We start from the raw sequence: 18,137 nt of genomic DNA, 5'->3' as shown, positions 1-18,137 counted from the left end.
GGTTACAGTCCTAACACAAGATATTTGCCATGAGAAAATTTTAATTTCCAGAGAGGGTTCAAGTCTTGAGACAAGGATTTCCTTATAAAAGAAGATGCAAGACCAAACTTTGCCCTAAAATCTAATAATATTCCCAAGTGAGTGTTCAAGAGAAAGTATTCATGGTCAGTGAAGGTTCTCATCACGAGAGAATGTTCAAACCTTGAAAGAAGTCTCAGGGGGGGGGGGGTAGATTCAGAGAACTGTAGGTTTATGAAACTCTTCAAGACTCTTCTGTGAGAAAGCACTAAACAAATAAAATTTACTTGAGAGAAGGTGGTCATTGCAAAAGACTAGTCCTGAATAAAGATTCTCTCTCTCTCTCTCTCTCTCTCTCTCTCTCTCTCTCTCTCTCTCTCTCTCTCTCTCTCTCTCTCTCTCTCTCTCTCTCTCTCTCTCTCTCTCACACTCTCTCTCTCTCTCACTCTCTCTCTCTCTCTGTCCGCTCTCCCATCATTCTCCCTCTTTTCTGTCTTCCTCCCGTCCCCATCCACTCGCTCATCAATCCCACCCTCTTCCTCTCTCTCACTCTAATTACTCGCTCCTGCCTCTCTCTCTCTCTCATCTAGCTTTATCGCTCTCTTAACCCTCCCCCCGGTCTCTCTAACCCCCCTCCCTCCCCTACATAGCCACCTCGTTGTTGTTGGATTTTTGTGCGTGTTCAGTGGTCAGAATGGCGTCGCTTGGCCTCCTACTGCTCAGTGTCGCACTGCTCCACGCCGCTCAGGTAGGCGCTATCGTGACTTTGCTCTGATCCAGCGTGATGCTCCAGCGGCTACTTCCAGTTTGTTACTTTTTTATTATTGTATGACTGCCATTTTGTGGAAACTGCGCGTTTGTGTGTGGATGTGTGTGCGTGTATGCTGACGAATATTGCGTTTGAGCTCCTGGTCACCATAGTGACAAGAGGCAGTAGCCCATGGCAACAAGACTTTACAGTCTCCTGGAGTGTGTGCGTGTCTGAATGTGTGAATAAAGATGATGACGATAAACATGGTATAATTTGAAGTGTAAATACAGGACGAGTTTTGATTTGCTTAGTAGAAAAGAATACATCTAATTAATTGGAAGCAGCACAGTGGAGTAGTGGTAAGAGCAGTGTACTGCAAGGCAATTTTTTGTTCTGAGCAGGCTTCAGGTACAGCACCGCTGGAGTGAAGTGATAAAAAATGAACGAGAGCTGATGGTCGGCGATGTATTTTTATTGGTCTGATGGGAAACAATCTTTGTCAGTGTGCACTCGCAGCTCGCATAGGAGTCGGCCGTCAGAACCCGTTGGCCTACGACGACAACCGTGATGAGATGATGTCACATCCGGCCTACTACCGGTCAGACGGCTGGAGTGGGCCCAGCTTGGAGCAGGCCCTTCAACGATTGGTGGAGAGGGCTCAGAGGCGGGAGCAGGAGGAGGAGCAGCGAACAGGTTGGACCATGACATCACACGTACTTCGTGGTAGCAAAAGTCCTGGCATCCTTGTTAAACAAACATTTTGAAATGTCCTCTAAGGATAAATATTCATGTGACATTGGCAATCCAATTGAGTCTGTCACTTGCACGTAGCGTCCTTGGCATCTTTGCTCCGCCTCCTCGCCCAAGCTGGGGCTGCCCAATTGGTTGCTCCTGGGGCTGTACAGCTGGGAGAAGGGGACTTCCAGAGCCAGGGCCGTGGTCCAAGTCGGGGGAGGCCCCCTGCGGCCTGGTGGACACCTCAGCTGCTTCAGGCCCTGCTAGACAGGTGATGGATGGGATGTCCCTATGAATGACATATTGTGGGATGTAATCAATACGAGTATAGCAATATTCAGAGAATAATTCAAAATTCCACAGACTTACTGAGATGTCTTTACAAACTATTTTCAAAACTCTTTACAAACTGTTTTCTTTGCAGACTGGCTGGACTCTCGAAAGAGTCTTTGGAAATTGATCAGAGAGTTTTTAGACTAGAGCGTCTTATTGGACTCTGTAAAAAGTATTCTTTAGATTTTTCTTCAAGATTAAAAACTGACATGTGATTGGCAGGGTGGAGCCACAAGTAGGTGGAGCCCAGGCGGCAAAGACAAGGCTTGACCGATTTCGGGGTGATGACTACGAAGACATCAGCGATGATGATTTGAGGTACATACGCAATGGTGAGTCAAATGAAAGCCAAGCAACTCTCATCACATGATCCCGCCTCCTCAGACGTCTTCTTGCCAGGATCCTTCCAATCCTCAAAGCCGACTACGCCCCCTCCAACCGGCGCACACGGCGGGATCTGTCTGTCATAGAGACCGCTGGAAGCGCCCACAAGAGAAGCCGCCGCTCCCTTGGTGATGACGCCCTGCCACCATCCGGCAACGAACCACTGCTCAGGGTGAAGAGGCTGGATGAGGATGAACAGGACGGGCAGCAACTTGACACGGTGGCAAATGCAAATGTGCGACATGGCGCCCGACGCCGGAGAGCCGCTCTGAACCACGTGCTGCTTCACCAAATTGTCAACCACATGAGGAAGTAGGAAAGGGAATGATGGAAGTGGTGTTGAGCAGATTCATCTTTATTGTCATGAACATATGCGTATTCAAGAAATCTTCTCATCACAGGGTCATTGCTAAATTTTATTATAACGGCAGGAAAATCCTCGAATGAAGCCTGATTATCGGTAGGTGTGTACCCCACTTCAGTCATGAACAGGACCAGCGGGGGGGGGGGGGATTACTTTTAACACACCCCACACAACAAAACAATCGCAGAGTCATCTTTAAGAATTGGGCCTTTGCTGAATTTGATCAAAAGAAGGAAAAACAAAATCTCTAATACAAAGAAATATCTAAACCACACCACAAAATAATCTGGATCATCTTCAAAGATATCCGCCAATCGGGCCTTTATTGAAAAAATGCTCAGATTAGGCCAATTATATTTGTCTAGCCCTTGTCTAGACATTGAGAAGATCAGGTCTGAAAAAAGTCTTGACACGCCCCACACGACAAGATAATAGCTCGAGCCTAACCACTTGGCCACGGCTGCCTCATCGTATTGTCATTTGTGTCGTTGTATGGATGAAGGTCAAATTCAAAGTGGCACCACCAAGAACATCATTCAAAGCTCCGTGATTATTTCCTTCCAGTTGTGTTTGTGCACTCCAGCTTGTCATGTGACCACAAGTGTGCATGCCTACATGGCACAATGTAATCAAAAGTAATAATAAAGTCAAATCGTTAACCATGTTTCAATTTGGCTTCCCATTCTCCAAGCCTGCTCCTTTTTTAGGTCATCGCGGCTGGTAAAGGAAGCTAGTTGTGTTGTATTTACCTTTCATCGGCAATGACATTGTCCCATATTGTTTTTATTCCACCAATCACCACACTGTCTGTCTGTTTTTTTAAAATGATGGACAGGCTAAATTTACTGACGCGCCCAACTCTAATAAAAAACACAATTTTTATGGAAACGTGATACACACTGTTGCTACACACTAAGGCAAGGTACACAGTGGTTTTTGTTTAAGGTGAGAATGCTCATACAAAGAGGAAACCCCCCCCGAAAGATCAGTCGTGAAACAAGCTATGCTAAAGGTTATCTTGTGTGGTCACTCCTTAACACACTCCACAGCACTGGTAGCGAACTAACTACGCTAACTGCTAAACACTTGACATGCTTGAACACAATGAGGTCATGAATAACAGTTCTGTCTTTCGTTGTGTCTTCACATCATGATGATGTCGTTGTGATGATGATGTCATTGTCTGAGAAAGACGACATGTCACACCATGTCTACGCTGACATCAGCAGTCCTGTAGTCACTGCAACACACACACACAACACCATAAACACACACCAAACACAAACCAAAAATATATTCAATACGATATACTCTAACATATTCAATAAATATATTTATACTCAATCAAACATACACACAGACAAATAAACACGATATTCACACACAAATACATACAAACAGTCAAAAACACACAAAATGGGTCAGAGACACACATTCACAAACATACATGAACAAATAAACGGAAACACATAAACACACGCATACAATAAACAGGTGCTAGGTCAGCTTGTTCCTTCAGACCTAGCACAACTATGTGCACGAACGCACCTTCCTTGCCAAGCGGTGGCAGCAGGGCATCTTGTCTGTTAGCCAGCACAAATGCTAGCGTGGCCAAGATGGCGGCGTCCAAAACGCCAAGGATGGCCAGAATAAAAGCCCAGTGGATCGAGCAGTTTCCCGACGAGAAGCTGCCCACCTGGGTGCAACACACAAATACACACGCCACAGTCAACCGCTGACCGTATCGCATCGAGCCGAGTCTTGAATCACTCACAGAGTCACCGCACAGGGCTCTCATCTCTGGACTCTCCCATGAATCGGGGAATAGCAGACACGCTAATGCCAAGCAGAATCCTGAATGCAGAGATGGGAGAAAGTTACATATATGCGCAACTCTAACTATGAGTCAGAAAATTGGCAACTTAAGTCTGACTCGAGTCAAGTCATGTGAAGTCAGAGCCAACGAGAAGCAATCAAACCTGCTGTGAGCTGCAGCCAGGCGCAGATTTTGTAGACGGTGGCGGCGCTGCAGAATCGGAAGAGGCACAGACAAACCACGCTGCTCCAAACCGCCCACAGGGATATGCCCACCAGAACCGCCACTGACTGGAAGGACGGCAAAGGGGACAGACTGGACAGACGGCCGCGACAATCTGGAACGGGCCGGTCCGACTCCAGACACACCTGACGTGACGTGGGAGGGTGCACAGAAAAGAAAGTATGGGAGACATCCAGCCAACTATTTTTTCCAAAAAATAATTGCCCTGCAACTGGCTGCATGGAGTGCCCTGCCTACCGCCAAAAGACTTCTGGGTATGGCTTCAGCACACCCGCGCCTGTCGTCAGGATAATAAGCGCTTTGTAAAATTGTTGAAATAAATAAATCAATTGAAAATAATTTGATACTTGCGCACTCAGTGTTTGTTGCTTATGTAACAATCGTACCAATATTAAACAACTGTGAAGACCAGGGCTGAGATGGCAAAGATGCAGTTTGCAATCACCTCAAACAATCCGAGGGTTCCAGCGGGCGGGGAAGGCCCCGTCCCTAGGTGGCGCACGTCGCCGGTTCCGATCCAGGACGGCTGAACCAGGATAACCACCTGGATGATGGCGAAGCATAGCGTGCACACGGCCCACAGCGCACCCACCGCGCGGGCGCTACGCACGAACTCCGTCTGGTACAGGCGGGACAGGTCGCCCAAGTCGGGCGTCGCCGCCGACGCCATGACCGCGCTCACGTGTCTCGAGACTCCTCAGCTTTCCTTGGAGGAGGTTTGGGGGGGAAAAAAATCACAGAATGGAGGATGCATTATTTGTATGATCATTTGTCTCTTTTTAATTCACCCTAGCCGATGTCGCCTTGCACCAATACACGTTTTAAGACTACTGTAATAATTTTCATTGTCATTTTTCAATGATTGCGATTTGGGGTGCAAGTGGTGGTCCAAACGGTGCAAAGCCGACACAAGCGCGGGGAGGACACGCACATTCCACAATTCATTTGATTTATAGCGCTCAAATGAGAAGCAGTCTTGCTAGAGTATATATCCACGATTTTTTCCAATAAAAACTGCAATTTCGCCAGCATTGCGTGACGCCATCACCGGCATTGATTTTTGCTTTAGACGTGAAAACCAACCTGCAGCAGGCAGCAGCTTCGCATGCACGCGGGCCGAGAGAGACGAGGACGGAGGCGCGTTCCAGCCGTGTCCAACAGCGCGCGTGTCCGCCAGCCAGTTTGGGTAGCTACGAGGAGGCAGTGATTCTACAACACAGCGACGCCCGCAGGCGGAACGAGGAACTTTAGCGGCATCTTAAAAAAACGCTGACAGTGGGCCCCCGCAAAAAGGTCAATATACAAGTTTATTTAGATAAAAATAACTACCATTTATTTATTGTATTATTTGTAATAAACTAACCAATTCAGTGATTTCTCTCATGTTTTTTTATTTAAGATACAAATGATCAATTAACAAATTATGTAATCAGATAAATTACCAGACAATACATTTTAAAATGAATAAGCACATATAAAAAGTTACATTTCTCTAATAATTATAACCAAGTATGTGCATTTCATTGTAACCAGTCTATTGTTTACCTATATGTACCATGGCTTGTTTGGCGACCTGTCTATTGTTTTTCCCCATTTGCCCAACTTTGACTGCCGATCAGTCCATTGTTTGTCTATTTGACTCCAACTCACCCACGACCTTAATGACAATAAAAAGTAAATAAAATGGATAGATGCTCTCCATGAACAATGACCAATTTGTGTAATTATCATCCCACGTGAATCTCTTAAAAACATACAAATGTTTTCTTTTGTATTGTTGATAGTTTGTAGACAAACATTATTGCGCAAAAACAGTGTTGCCACAGCAACTTCAACATATTAATAGTTGTACTAAGTTCATTTTGTTTCCTTTGTCAATCAACATATTAATGTCAAAAATTCTCATTGGCTAAAAGGCAAATTGACAGTGAACCCCTCCGATATTGCAGTTCATCTTGGCAACCTCAATATACTGCAGATATTTAAAAGAATGTTTTACTATATAATTATATAGGCCAGTCCAAATGTTGATTTCCACACATTCAGTGCTGTACCAAAGTTCAAGTTGAGGAAAGGAAATTCCCTAACTAAGATGCAGTGATAGTCTCAATTTTCACGGAGTAGAATGAAGGAATTACTTTGAGCATTGTTGTGTGTTTCTGTTTATACTGTATGTGTTACTGCTCCACGTTTGTTTAAGCGGCGGATGTTTGAAAGTTTATAAATTGTGGAGTCAGTCTGACAGTGAGCTTCCGTCAGTATTTTAGGCTGGCTAACGTCCACCTGTTTTCTTTTATGGTTTTGTTGAACATTTTAAATATACATATAATGCTTCATTTCATTTGGCAGCAAACAGAAAATGGGAGCGAGATGTGGCTCAGGCAGTAGAGCGGGTCGTTCAGAAGCCGGAGTGTCGCCAGGTTCGAACTCAGCTCTGTCCGAGGCACGTGTCGTTGTGTCCTTGGGCAAGACACTTTACACACCTTGCCTCAGGGTCAACAGAGGAAAAAACGCCCCTTGGCTAATTCGGTACATCTACTGAAATTTTCATTGATGTACACTTTCCTTGTCAAATAAAAACATGTAATAATACAATATAAAAGCTTGATGCAAGTGTACTTTGCATCTTATTTGGAGGTGTCTTTTTTTTTTCGTTGCCTCTTGACAGTTGGCAAGTGAGAAACAGGTGTGTTCATAATTTTAAGTTTGTTTTAAAAAGTTTAAATGTGTTTTAAGTATGTGGGAGGAGTAAAACGATACAAAACAATTGCCTGGGGTTCACTGTAACAATGACAAAATGTATAAAAAGTCAGAGCACTCTTCATAATCATCTCTTTTGTGTCCTCGTTCTCCTAACTCCTTGGCAGGATCTCCTCTCCAAACTTGGAGCTGTGGGCGGCGTTCTTCGCCTCAAACACGGCCTGCATGCACCAGTGAGGTTACACAGTTATTGTAACACAACAACAGCACTACAAGGCTAAAACAAAACAAAGTCCTTTTTGTTTGATTTGGTAATTAATCAATCAATAAATCAGTGAGTTAGTGTGAAATCACCTGGTTGTGCACGTAGGCCTCGCACACGTAGCACCACACTGACAGGTCGCAGAAGCTCAGCACCACGGGATGATCGGACATCGCGCCGTGCGTCAACATGTGCTCGTTGACGTAGCGGCCGCACGCCACCTGGCGCCACGGACAAGTGTGACCTCATCATTAGCTTTACACATGGAAATCTTACTTAGGATAACTTCTATTGTGAAAACACTATGAGATAAAAATAAGAAAATAACATTATTGTGATAGGACGTCTAAGACAGGAAACCTTTTCTATCGACCTATCCATCACCTTGTAGCAAGTGAGGCAAATCCAGTTCTCTGCCTCCGAGGCGCAGTCCTGACAGGGCAGGAAGACATCGATACCAGATGGGGGCAGGGGCTTGACGGCGTCCAGGTGAGGACACCAGGAAAGAGGGTCCACCACGTACATGGGAGCCTGAGGAGACAAAAACACACGCACACAGATTAGAGGTTCATCTGTGTGGGAAATTCCAGAGTATAGAAATAGAATATAATACCATCTGAACTCCACTCATCAGCTCCAGAGTTCTCTGAGGTTTGGACCAACCGCACGCTCCCTGCGGCTCAGGCTCTTCTCCACGGTCATCATCTGCTGGTGTGGCGACGACCACGATCTGAGTGCAATAACGAGACATACGTTTGGCAGGAAGTAAGAAAGCAACGCCATCAAGTAACGACAAAAAACATGGTGCCGTTTTTAATCCGGCCCATCGATCATTTGCATTATCAAGAGTTATGTCATATTTGTTGCATTAATTTAAAGGGTTAATATTTTATTAAAAATCAAAAGTGCCTTATGTTTGTCCACCCCTGGCATAGTCCCCACTGGAATGATGGTTGCTTGTTGCCATGGCAATATTCATTGGTGACACGCATAGCCCACAAAACCTTGAATTTACCGGCGTCTGCGAACTCTCTGCTGATTGGCTCTGCTTAGGTGAAACTTCATTTGACTCCGCTATGGATTGGTGCTGGTCAGATGTCTTTTCAGTTGACTTCGCTCCCATGTCAGATGGGTGCGGCATGCTTTGTGTGATGTCCAAGTTGGCCAATCCTAGAGTGAGCTGGTCCAAACTGTGGTTGGCCTGTTCAGTTGAAATACCAAAATCAATGTCAACTCTGTGCATTAATGAGATGATGATGTTTGAGTCTTTATGCTATTACTGCTGTGACCTCCAATCCCACAGGGGGCAGCGGTGGCTTGTCTGGATCACTCTGTCTTGACCTCCTGCCTTTCACTTTTCCACTGCGCCTCTGATGAGCGCTTGGGGACGATATAGCTGCTCGCAGGGATTCTGGGACTAAGAAAAAAACAAGAGTTAAACAAAAGTGGGGCAAACAGACAACACAAACAGGCACATGGGCCAGCTAATTCCCAGATGAGGTTAAAAAATAGGTCAAATTTGCATGTAAAATATTTCTGAAAATGAGCTAATGATGATAATTGCGTAATAAAATAAATCAGTATTAACAGCATTAGCTTCTGATAATGATATACTAATAATATTGGCTAAATTCAGGATGTGGGAGTGTTGTTCTTGTTTGTTAGTCCATTTATCCATGAAGCACACAAAAAGCTTTGGAGCTGCACCGGCGACATTTGCAGACCCCCCGGACTCACTGTTTATCCTCAGCGACTTCCAGTAGGGGGCGTGGTGTCGGATGACTTCATTAATGGTTGCCACGGCGGAGCGGTGAGCTGGAGGGAGGGGCGTCTCCAAAGAAGGAGGCGGGTCGCCGAGTAACACGCTCGTGCACATGGCCATCGAATCAGAGATGGACGTCAAGTTGTAACCACCCTGTGACGTGACACGACAGGTCACCCGTTACATTGTTTAGCAGTTAGCATTTTAGAGCTGGGCGATTTTTCCATTTTATTAATTGACTCAAATTTATATGTCAGGATGATGATGATTATTTTAATTTATATTTTAAAAAGGCTCTTGTCTCAACTTTATCTTTTGATCTCATGCTGCATTCAAGGAAGGTAGAAAGTTGGATTTATCCCACTCGGAATGTCACAGTTCTGACCTCAGTGTTCGAGGTGAATGTAAACTGCTTCCGATAAATTGTTTGTTGTTCTGCTTCATCACAACACATTTTGAAGTCCGGCAAACCTTGTTTAGAAATTCCATCATTTATATAAAGGAATATTAAATCCTCAAAATGCAGGGAGATCATGACATCTTTACACAGCAAGTGCAAATCACGTGTTACGTGAAGTTATTTTCAATGACTGAAATAATATAATAAATAATAAAGCTAAATATGTATTATGTCTATATTATTATGTTTTACCATTCACCGTGTCTTCATAGGGTTGCCAATTTCAAGTAATCACACATTGAAGTCCGTTGATGAACTCGGGGTCCTTTTTCCCCCAGGCTTTGCAACTCCGATCTTTCTAGTGCACTTTTTCTAGTCGAAAGATGGAAAAGTCCGTCTTCCCAACTTCCTCGAATGCAGCATCAAACCCAAATGATCTTCGGCATAAAACAAAATTAAAGGAATTGAATTTGCCCTTCCAATACTTTTAGAGGTGACTGTAAAAGGATCGTGTTCTGACAAAAAACACATTTTTACCAAAAGGAAGGACTAACTTTGCATTGTCCCTAAACAATATCCATCCGTCCGTCCATCCATTTTCCAAAACCACTTATATTTATAATATTTATGTAATATTAAGTTGATGTATTTTAATGCACTGTTAGGCTTTGGGGGGGAAAATCGCTTGTTTTGAATAATGTTCCCCACTTTTTGTACGAGTGGAAAAAGAATTGTATCACCCAGCCCAGTGTTTCCCAGTTATTTTCTGTTATGTCCCCCCTCAGTAAGAAGAAAATATTGCCCCCCCCTCCAATCTCCTCAGTGACTATAAAATATTATTTGTCTATATAATTGTGATAAGTACACCTCTGCATAACATTGGATACCAATTAAAATGTTCCCAGCGTAATTTAGCACCATCACTCACTTCCAGTATGAGTAAGACTCGCCCACAAGCCAACGACATCAGCATGTGAGTGAGGTGGGCATAGCACTCCGGAGTCACACGGTATCCACCCAGAGGGTCTCCCCGCGCCGCGTCGAATCCCGCCGACACCAAAACCAGACTTGGATTGAACTGTGAATCGAAGCAAGGCATGTTGATTTATTTGGCTTTACGCACAAGGCAAATTATACACTAAACAAATCTATAGTACTCTTCAGCAGCAAAGAGATTATGGTTGAAAAGAAGATGAAATGAGATGAAAACCAAGTGTGCGTGTTACCTCAGAGGCAATGGGCATGACAACATGGTGGAAAGCGGCGAGATAATCGGCGTCTCCCATCCTGCCGTTGCTCCACGCCACGTTGACATTAAAGCCAGTCCCTTTGTCCACGCCCACCCGGTCCGAGGCGGCGTCCTCTGAGGACGGAAAGAAGCTCCCGTCGTCATAGCGATGAAGTGAGACGTAGAGGACGCTGCAAACAGGAAACCACACAAACTGTACATTTCTGTGAAAATTTACAATCATCATGATAATGTCAATGCTGATAATAATAGTAACACCAATCATATTTGTTCAAACAAGAATAATCAATTTCAAAAAGCTAGTACGACTGCCGGTCACACCAATCACATCACATTTTACCTATCGTCGTCTTCAAACATGTGCTGCGTGCCATTGCCGTGGTGAACGTCCCAGTCCAGGATTAAGACTCGTGGAGATGCATGCTGAGAAGTCTTCTGTGCGTAGCGAGCGGCGAGTGCCGCCGTGTTGAAGAAGCAAAAACCGCATGCTGTCTCTCTCTCAGCATGGTGACCAGGGGGACGCACGATAGCCACGCCGCTTCTAACCTTCACACACACAAATTTGTGTATGAATGTGTATGTCAATAACATGTACTGCACTCTTAGGCAATCATATCCACGTATCCATAAAGTGTTATTAGCAAACCTCTTTCAGTGTGATGTCACATAGAATTTGACTGCGAGATCCCAGGGAGAAATTTAGAGTTCTCCCTGAGACTTTGAAAAGAGGAGCTTCAGAACACAAAGCTTAGTAAGTCTTGACTCTCAAGGCAATGTCCAGGAGAGACCGAAGATCCAGAAAGGTGAAAACGAGCTCCAGTCTTGATATATAAGGGCCTGTTTGAAGGCATGCAGCGATTGGTACCTGTCCACTCATGATGTGGTCCACAGCATTGAAGCAGCTTCCAGCAGCCAGCAGGGCTGACTGGAAACTCTGATTGTTGATGAAGATGGAGTTGAACTCTTCTCCCAGTTTATAGAGATCTCTGCTCTTCATTGTAGTGGTAGACTTCATCAGCTTGATGTGGTCAGTGCTAAACAAACATGCACACACAAAATGTCATGGTTTTATTTAGGTTTGTTTACCATTCTGTTTGACTCCGTTAGCTTTGCCACTGGAGCTCCCTTCAACACACACTCACTGGTCTGTCGGCCCTGGTTTTCACTCACACAAACAAATCCGCAGGTCCAAATTTATCTATAAAGTGAGATACCAACTCATAGCAAGGCCCCTCCTCTTTTTCACTCTCTGCGCATCGAGAATACCACCACCCACACTCTCAGTTGCAGCAGTTCTAGTAATCTAAAGTATCCAAAGTCTGCACTACTTTTGCATGATTTCCATTTCCTGCAATCATTTCTAAAGCTCACATTGTGCCAAGTCACATGGGGTAGGTTGACCTGTGACTCTAGAAGAAAAATGTCCGAAAAGCTAAAAAAAAATAATAATAGGACTGTTGCAATTGTGACCCGTCACAGCAGCGACAACAGCTTGAGCCCCCCCCCCTTCCTGTTTTCATGCCTAACAACACGGATGCTGTCACATACGTGTGACACATGGCGAGCTCTTCCTCGGTGGCGAAACGAGCTGGGATGCGCTGGCAACGTTTCACCAGTCCAAGCTGCTCATGTCTAGAGAAGATCTTGAAGATTCTTTGTGGCTGTTCAGGATGATGCCTGTAGAGAACATGGAGCAGAGTGGACCACGTCAGTTATCCAATCCAGTGAGGGATACCCTCAAGGACCCAGCCGCCCACCTGTCCCACAGGTTCAGGTGCTCCATCATTCTTTCGTCATACACCAAGCCTGTTGTCATGACAAGTGGACCTTGTGGCCTCTCCTCATTGCCTGTTAATCTGAGGACATTTCCTTCAGCAAGATGATCACCCTCTACAGCAGACACAACACAACTGACATGAGAAATTGGCAAAAAGGTAGAAATACAACCACCACCTGTTTTGAACAGCTATTCCTAATCAATGAACAGGCCCAGATTGAGTATTAAGTACATTTTGAAGTGAATTGAGACGAAGATGATCAGTTTGTCTATGTAGCTTTTTTTGTGAATGACATGCTGTAAAATGTTCCTGATGTAAAATGTGCCTTGGCTCATTAAAGATTGGAACGACTAGTTTAAAATTACTACATAAACTAAAACAGAAGAAATCGGAAATAGACACTGCCACAAAGTTAAACGATTGTGTGTGTTTTTACCCAGGACTTGAAGTGAGGTCCAATATGGATACAGAGCCGAGATGGTCTCAGAGATGGACTTCAGGGCACTGATACACAGAGGCAAGTCATTATTTTAAAATCTAGGGTCAGTTATGAAAATTCCCCTCGACAACACAAATTAGTATCACTGCTTGTGTGTGTGTGTGTGTGTCACAGGTACCAGTCAGAGGGTGCAGTGGATGAAGCCATTGGTCCACAGGCTCCACCCAACAATGCGCGAACACAAGCGGTAGCACCCTTTGCTGTCATCTGCAGGTTGTAACCTCCCTAAACATACATAAAAATACATTTGTATAAATACGACAGAAACGATAAGTCCTCTTATAAGTTAGTTTAATTAATTATAATATAACACAGTAATCCCTTGGCATTTTGCGCTACTTTGCGGGTTTTTTGAACAATGTGTGTCACTCCGGACGTGACTCGGGAGACGCGGCAACCGTCCGCGCAAGAGGTGACAGCACCAAGAAAATTCACATGAAAAACAAAGCGCATACCTGCATGAGGCCAAATCAAAATTCTGAGCAATTTACAGAATAACAGCCATCATCTTTGTTTTTACCTCAAGAGCCATAACGAGTTGACCTTCTGCCAAAGACATCAGCATGTGTGTCAGTGTCTGGAAACACTCAGGACTTACGCACATCTGACCCTGAAAAAACACGCACCCACACACGTTGGGAAGTGTGACGATATGATTTGGATACTGAATTTTGCTGTTTATTCCGTAGACCATTATTTTGTCCTTCTATAGTGGCCCAGTAAAAGCTTTTCTTAATAACTTCCACTTTTCTGTCATACCTTAGGATCCCCGAGTGCAGCATCAAAACCAGCAGAGACCAGAACCAGCTCCGGCTGAAACTTCACACACACAGATAATGTTTTGATATTCAAGTGTGATGTCAACAGTCATCTGCAGAGAAATCAGTGAGCGTTACTTCATAGGCGACAGGAAGTAGCAGTTGCTGGAAAGCACACACATAGTCTGCGTCGCTTTTTCCTGCCTGAACAAGGAGACAGCAAAGTTGAGAGTAAGCTTGTGACGGTGACAGGCAAAACAAGGAAATGCTCTTCCAGCAGAGGGCAGAAGGCACAATTAACTGTTTATCACTTATTGAAAGAGTTTTGTTGAGAAGTATGCTGTGAATTATTTCTGGATCTTTTAAGTTTGTGAAGCGCTGCTAGAGAATAATCGACGTGACTGACCGTGGCCCAGGCCAGATTGATATTTCGTCCTTCGGCGGGGGCGCTGCCCAGAAAGGTGTTGGCAGATTCTGGCAGGTGAGGCCAAAAAGCACCCTGCTCAAACCTGTGCACGCTCATGTACAACACGCTGACGCACGCACACACATTTCAACACATGTTTTCAACAGAACAACTCTTATTATTTTTGTGTTGAAATGCAGGAGATGTCACCTGGGGTCTTCTTGGAAAACGTACTGGATACCTTGACCATGATGAACGTCCCAGTCCACGATCAACACCCTGACACACACACGCGAGAAGAAAAAAAAAAAACCTTGTGTGAACAGACTCAACACAGATGAACAGAACTGAAACTGTTGAACCCAATTGTTTGTACAATTTTCACAAAAAAAGTTCCACCCCATAGTCCGAATTTTATTTTTCGTTTAACTGTGTTCAATATGCTCATTCTGGTTGAGCAATCCTCACTTTTTGGCCACACTTTCCACCTAGAAGAGACATACCTTTTGACTTTGTATTTGTTCTGAGCGTAGCGAGCTGCAATGGCCACGTTGTTGAAAATACAAAAACCGTTGGCCTTGTTTGACTGAGCGTGATGTCCTGGCGGCCTGACACACACACACACACACACACACACACACACACACACACACACACACACACACACACACACACACACGCACACAACACACACGTTATTGGTTAATGAGGGAGTCCTGAACACCTCCTTGGAGCACTCGGGTCATACCGGATGACAGCAAAGCCGTTCCTCAGTTCAGACGTCAAAACCTGGTCTACCAGCTGGAGCACTGATCCCACCCCCAATATGGACACCTGGAAGGTCTCCTGTAACACACACACAATAAATATGTATGTGTGTTGTGTTCGCACCCAAGGTGTGTGTGTGTACACGTGTGTTCTTACAGGATGGATATAAACGGAATCATATTTGTCAGAAAGTTGACGCAGTTCTGTCTCAGACATCATCTGGGTGGACTTAATCAGCTCGATGTATTGCTTCCTGTAGGGAGGACATGTGGCAACACACACCATACGTACCTGATCAGAGAACACGTAAAACAAAGTTGTATCACGTTTTGGTGAACTCACGTGTGGACGAGAAACAGCTCTTCATCAGTGGCTGCTCTGGGCTGAAACACACAAAGGTGCTTAATTCTCCTGCTTCAGCATGAAGTTGGGAGGTCAGTCAAACTCTCACCTGGACTTGAACACAGCGAGACGACAGCTCTTGTCTGTCCAGCTCCTCCATGATGGACGTCACTCTGGCAGGACTTTCTGCATGGCTGAACACCGAGGTCAATCGTTAACAGAATGCATGAAATACATGCATACAGTCGTATGAAACACTGTACATGTACAAAGCCATAGTTTGTATCAAAATCTAGCTCTATGTCCAAATTTCCTCAAATTTGTAGCAAATGAATAATTAATAAAATAAGAAAGTAAAAAGTAGTCCTCCAAATAATTACTTGAATAAGCCTACACTAGCATTCAAAGGTTTGGGGTCACCCAGACAATTTATCCTCAAATACTGCATTACTACCTACGTATGGTCATGTGACACATATTTACATACGTCAGGTAAGCTTACTTGGAGTCCCACAGGTTGTGATGACGAGTGAAGGTCTCTGAATAGACCAAACCTGTCCTGCTGGCAGGCGACCTGCTGGACAGGTCCTACACACACACACACACACACACACACACACACACACACACACACACACACACACACACACACACACACACACACACACACACACACACACACACACACACACACACACACACACACACACACACACACACACACACACACACACACACACTTAAACATTATATGGTGCCCATTGTTTACTTCTATCCAGAGTACAAAAGGATCTATCTATGAAACGATTGGTTGCGCTCACCAGCCGCTGCAGTTGGACCTGCAGATCCTTGTCTCGCTCTTCTCGGCTCCTTGACATTTTCCCTTTCTTCTTTGCCTCCTGCAGGGCGCTACCTTTCTTCTTCTTCTCATTTCCTTGACCTGCACCTCCCTACATGCGCACATACACACTGCTGCATTAACAACCCTGACCAAAGAACAACTTGTCAAACTTTAACAAGAGGACAGTAATTCCAGGGCCCTCAATTCATCATTAACAAGTTATTTTTTTTACCCATATTTTTCAAAGACTTTAATCAAACATTGAGCAAACACTCAAGCTACCTGTGGGGACAGACGAGGAGACCTCCTAACTGGCTTTAGTCCACATGATGATGATGCCAATGATGAAGATTCATCTGTTCCTGACGACATCTCAGACCAGGTAGAACACAACAACAGCATATTAGTAAACACATGTATGTATGTGCAGTGCATACACAACTAGAATTTACTTATCAAAGTTATTTAATAGCTGCTACATTCAAACAAAGCAACACTTTAGGCCTGATCGATTAATTGTGCAGGCGATTAATTCAGCTGATATTGGGCCACTTCTCAAATAATGTGTTTTCAACTGAGTATCATTGTAAGAAGGTAATGAAGCCTTCTGTGTGGAGTTTGCATGTTCTCCCCATGTCTGAGTGGGTTTACTCTGGGTACTCCTGTTTCCCCCGACATTCCAAAAACACGCCAAAAAACGATTGAGCACTCTAAATTACCTGTTGGTGTGGGTGTGAGTGCAGATGGTTGTTTGTTTAAGTGTGCCCTGCAATTGGCTGGCGAGCAATTGTGGGTGTAACCCACCTACTGCCCAAAGAGTGCTGAGATAGGGTTCAGCATGCCCACGACCCACATTTGGTGCTTGAGGGCTCAGTGTTTGGGGCTCATGTAATAACTGAGACAAAATTTTGCTACCAAGTAGAGCACGGCATTCAACAATTTCCTGCAAACAAAGGGATGAGTGAACTGTTTATTTAGTCATACCACACTGCAGGAAGATTTGATTTAAAGCATAATGTAGTATATCATTTTTTAACTGGTTTTGCACAAGTAGCGTTTTGGGCTCACATGTCACATTTGATGTTTTGTGAGAACAACAGTGCTTCACTGTTGTGAGATTCTTAACATTTGCTAGAAAATGAAGAATGTCTGGAGTCTGGAGACTCACTGTCTGGGGAATGTGCGCTAATTGTCCAGGAATGAGCGATACCGCAATCTGCGCATGTTGTCAAGGATGATAGATCCAGTCGCTTTATTCCCAAACACGGCAACAAATTGCACTTTCATTCAAGAGCTGCTATAGGCTTCAACTTATGGCCAAGCATTCCACACACTGACTGACGAACTTAAGGCAACATCGAAATAAAACGCCTACAGCCTCAAATCATCAGGCCAGCCATCATCAAAGAATTCTCATGACAGTATCATTATGAGTATGTCATTAGTGTTACTTGATTCTTGGCCATGAATGTGTGCGCACGTTATAGTACATTGTGGGGAAAAAACAAACCTTTATTTCCCACATGATGTATTTTTGTAGTATTTATGCCAGGTTCAATATTAATAAAGCTGCAATTAATGGCCGTGTGTAATCACGTAGATATTCAAACAGGCATTCACATATATTAAAACAACAACAACAACATGGGCATACTTACAGAAAATTCTGTGCGTTTATGTTTTGGTTTTGCCCCTGAGCGCCAACAAATTGTCGCAAAAATGGGACGT

At 44.3% G+C, this 18,137-nt stretch overlaps 3 protein-coding genes across 4 annotated transcripts; 1 reads left to right on the top strand and 2 right to left on the bottom strand.

The window, feature by feature from the left end:
• The first annotated feature begins 712 nt into the window (after nt 1-712).
• On the top strand, nt 713-2,537 carry pcsk1nl (proprotein convertase subtilisin/kexin type 1 inhibitor, like). The gene is made up of 5 exons (XM_085925192.1): nt 713-766; nt 1,273-1,462; nt 1,601-1,775; nt 2,060-2,155; nt 2,222-2,537. The coding sequence occupies exons 1-5, from the start codon at nt 713-715 to the stop codon at nt 2,535-2,537; spliced, it is 831 nt and encodes a 276-aa protein (XP_085781318.1).
• Nucleotides 2,538-2,668: 131 nt separating this feature from the next.
• lhfpl4b (LHFPL tetraspan subfamily member 4b) lies at nt 2,669-5,819 on the bottom strand. The gene is made up of 6 exons (XM_085916370.1): nt 5,728-5,819; nt 5,090-5,350; nt 4,565-4,769; nt 4,360-4,439; nt 4,134-4,281; nt 2,669-3,825 (listed from the first exon to the last, which is right to left on the bottom strand). Exons 2-6 carry the CDS (start codon nt 5,312-5,314, stop codon nt 3,797-3,799), a joined length of 687 nt encoding a protein of 228 aa, XP_085772496.1. The 5' UTR covers nt 5,315-5,350; nt 5,728-5,819; the 3' UTR covers nt 2,669-3,796.
• Nucleotides 5,820-6,028: 209 nt separating this feature from the next.
• On the bottom strand, nt 6,029-18,133 carry hdac6 (histone deacetylase 6). Of its 2 annotated transcripts, XM_085922378.1 has the most exons (29): nt 18,068-18,133; nt 16,692-16,781; nt 16,390-16,518; nt 16,071-16,156; nt 15,678-15,762; nt 15,569-15,609; nt 15,383-15,479; nt 15,207-15,304; nt 14,962-15,066; nt 14,669-14,737; nt 14,459-14,585; nt 14,191-14,256; nt 14,054-14,113; nt 13,815-13,904; nt 13,413-13,519; nt 13,232-13,299; nt 12,775-12,907; nt 12,566-12,694; nt 11,883-12,051; nt 11,358-11,563; nt 10,995-11,187; nt 10,697-10,846; nt 9,344-9,521; nt 8,896-9,023; nt 8,622-8,807; nt 8,220-8,336; nt 7,991-8,137; nt 7,699-7,827; nt 6,029-7,565 (listed from the first exon to the last, which is right to left on the bottom strand). In XM_085922378.1, exons 2-29 carry the CDS (start codon nt 16,779-16,781, stop codon nt 7,497-7,499), a joined length of 3,252 nt encoding a protein of 1,083 aa, XP_085778504.1. In that variant the 5' UTR covers nt 18,068-18,133; the 3' UTR covers nt 6,029-7,496. The 2 variants fall into 2 exon arrangements, with proteins under 2 accessions (XP_085778504.1, XP_085778496.1); XM_085922370.1 differs by lacking the exon at nt 18,068-18,133 and having other exon boundaries at nt 16,692-17,430.
• Between the last annotated feature and the right edge of the window lie 4 nt (nt 18,134-18,137).

Source organism: Syngnathus leptorhynchus, chromosome 1 (genome assembly GCF_054491065.1).
Source record: "Syngnathus leptorhynchus isolate UIUO chromosome 1, UIUO_Slep, whole genome shotgun sequence".
In the NCBI taxonomy this organism is placed as follows: domain Eukaryota; kingdom Metazoa; phylum Chordata; class Actinopteri; order Syngnathiformes; family Syngnathidae; genus Syngnathus; species Syngnathus leptorhynchus.
This window is presented reverse-complemented; position numbering and strand designations above follow the sequence as displayed.

Bases quoted from the DNA above. Each gene is read 5' to 3' on its own strand.
- pcsk1nl (XM_085925192.1), top strand. From the start codon at position 713: ATGGCGTCGCTTGGCCTCCTACTGCTCAGTGTCGCACTGCTCCACGCC. The intron at 1,463-1,600 runs GTTGGACCATGA...ACTTGCACGTAG, and splicing joins GGAGGAGGAGCAGCGAACAG to CGTCCTTGGCATCTTTGCTC. The intron at 1,776-2,059 runs GTGATGGATGGG...TGTGATTGGCAG, and splicing joins CTTCAGGCCCTGCTAGACAG to GGTGGAGCCACAAGTAGGTG.
- lhfpl4b (XM_085916370.1), bottom strand. From the start codon at position 5,314: ATGGCGTCGGCGGCGACGCCCGACTTGGGCGACCTGTCCCGCCTGTAC. The intron at 4,770-5,089 runs GTGATTGCAAAC...ACGTCACGTCAG, and splicing joins GAACCCTCGGATTGTTTGAG to GTGTGTCTGGAGTCGGACCG. The intron at 3,826-4,133 runs GTGCGTTCGTGC...TGTGTGTTGCAG, and splicing joins GCCACCGCTTGGCAAGGAAG to TGACTACAGGACTGCTGATG.
- hdac6 (XM_085922370.1), bottom strand. From the start codon at position 16,844: ATGCACTGCACATACATACATGTGTTTACTAATATGCTGTTGTTGTGT. The intron at 15,305-15,382 runs GTAAGAACACAC...TGTGTGTTACAG, and splicing joins ATTCCGTTTATATCCATCCT to GAGACCTTCCAGGTGTCCAT. The intron at 8,138-8,219 runs GTATTATATTCT...TTGTCTCCTCAG, and splicing joins TGATGAGTGGAGTTCAGATG to GCTCCCATGTACGTGGTGGA.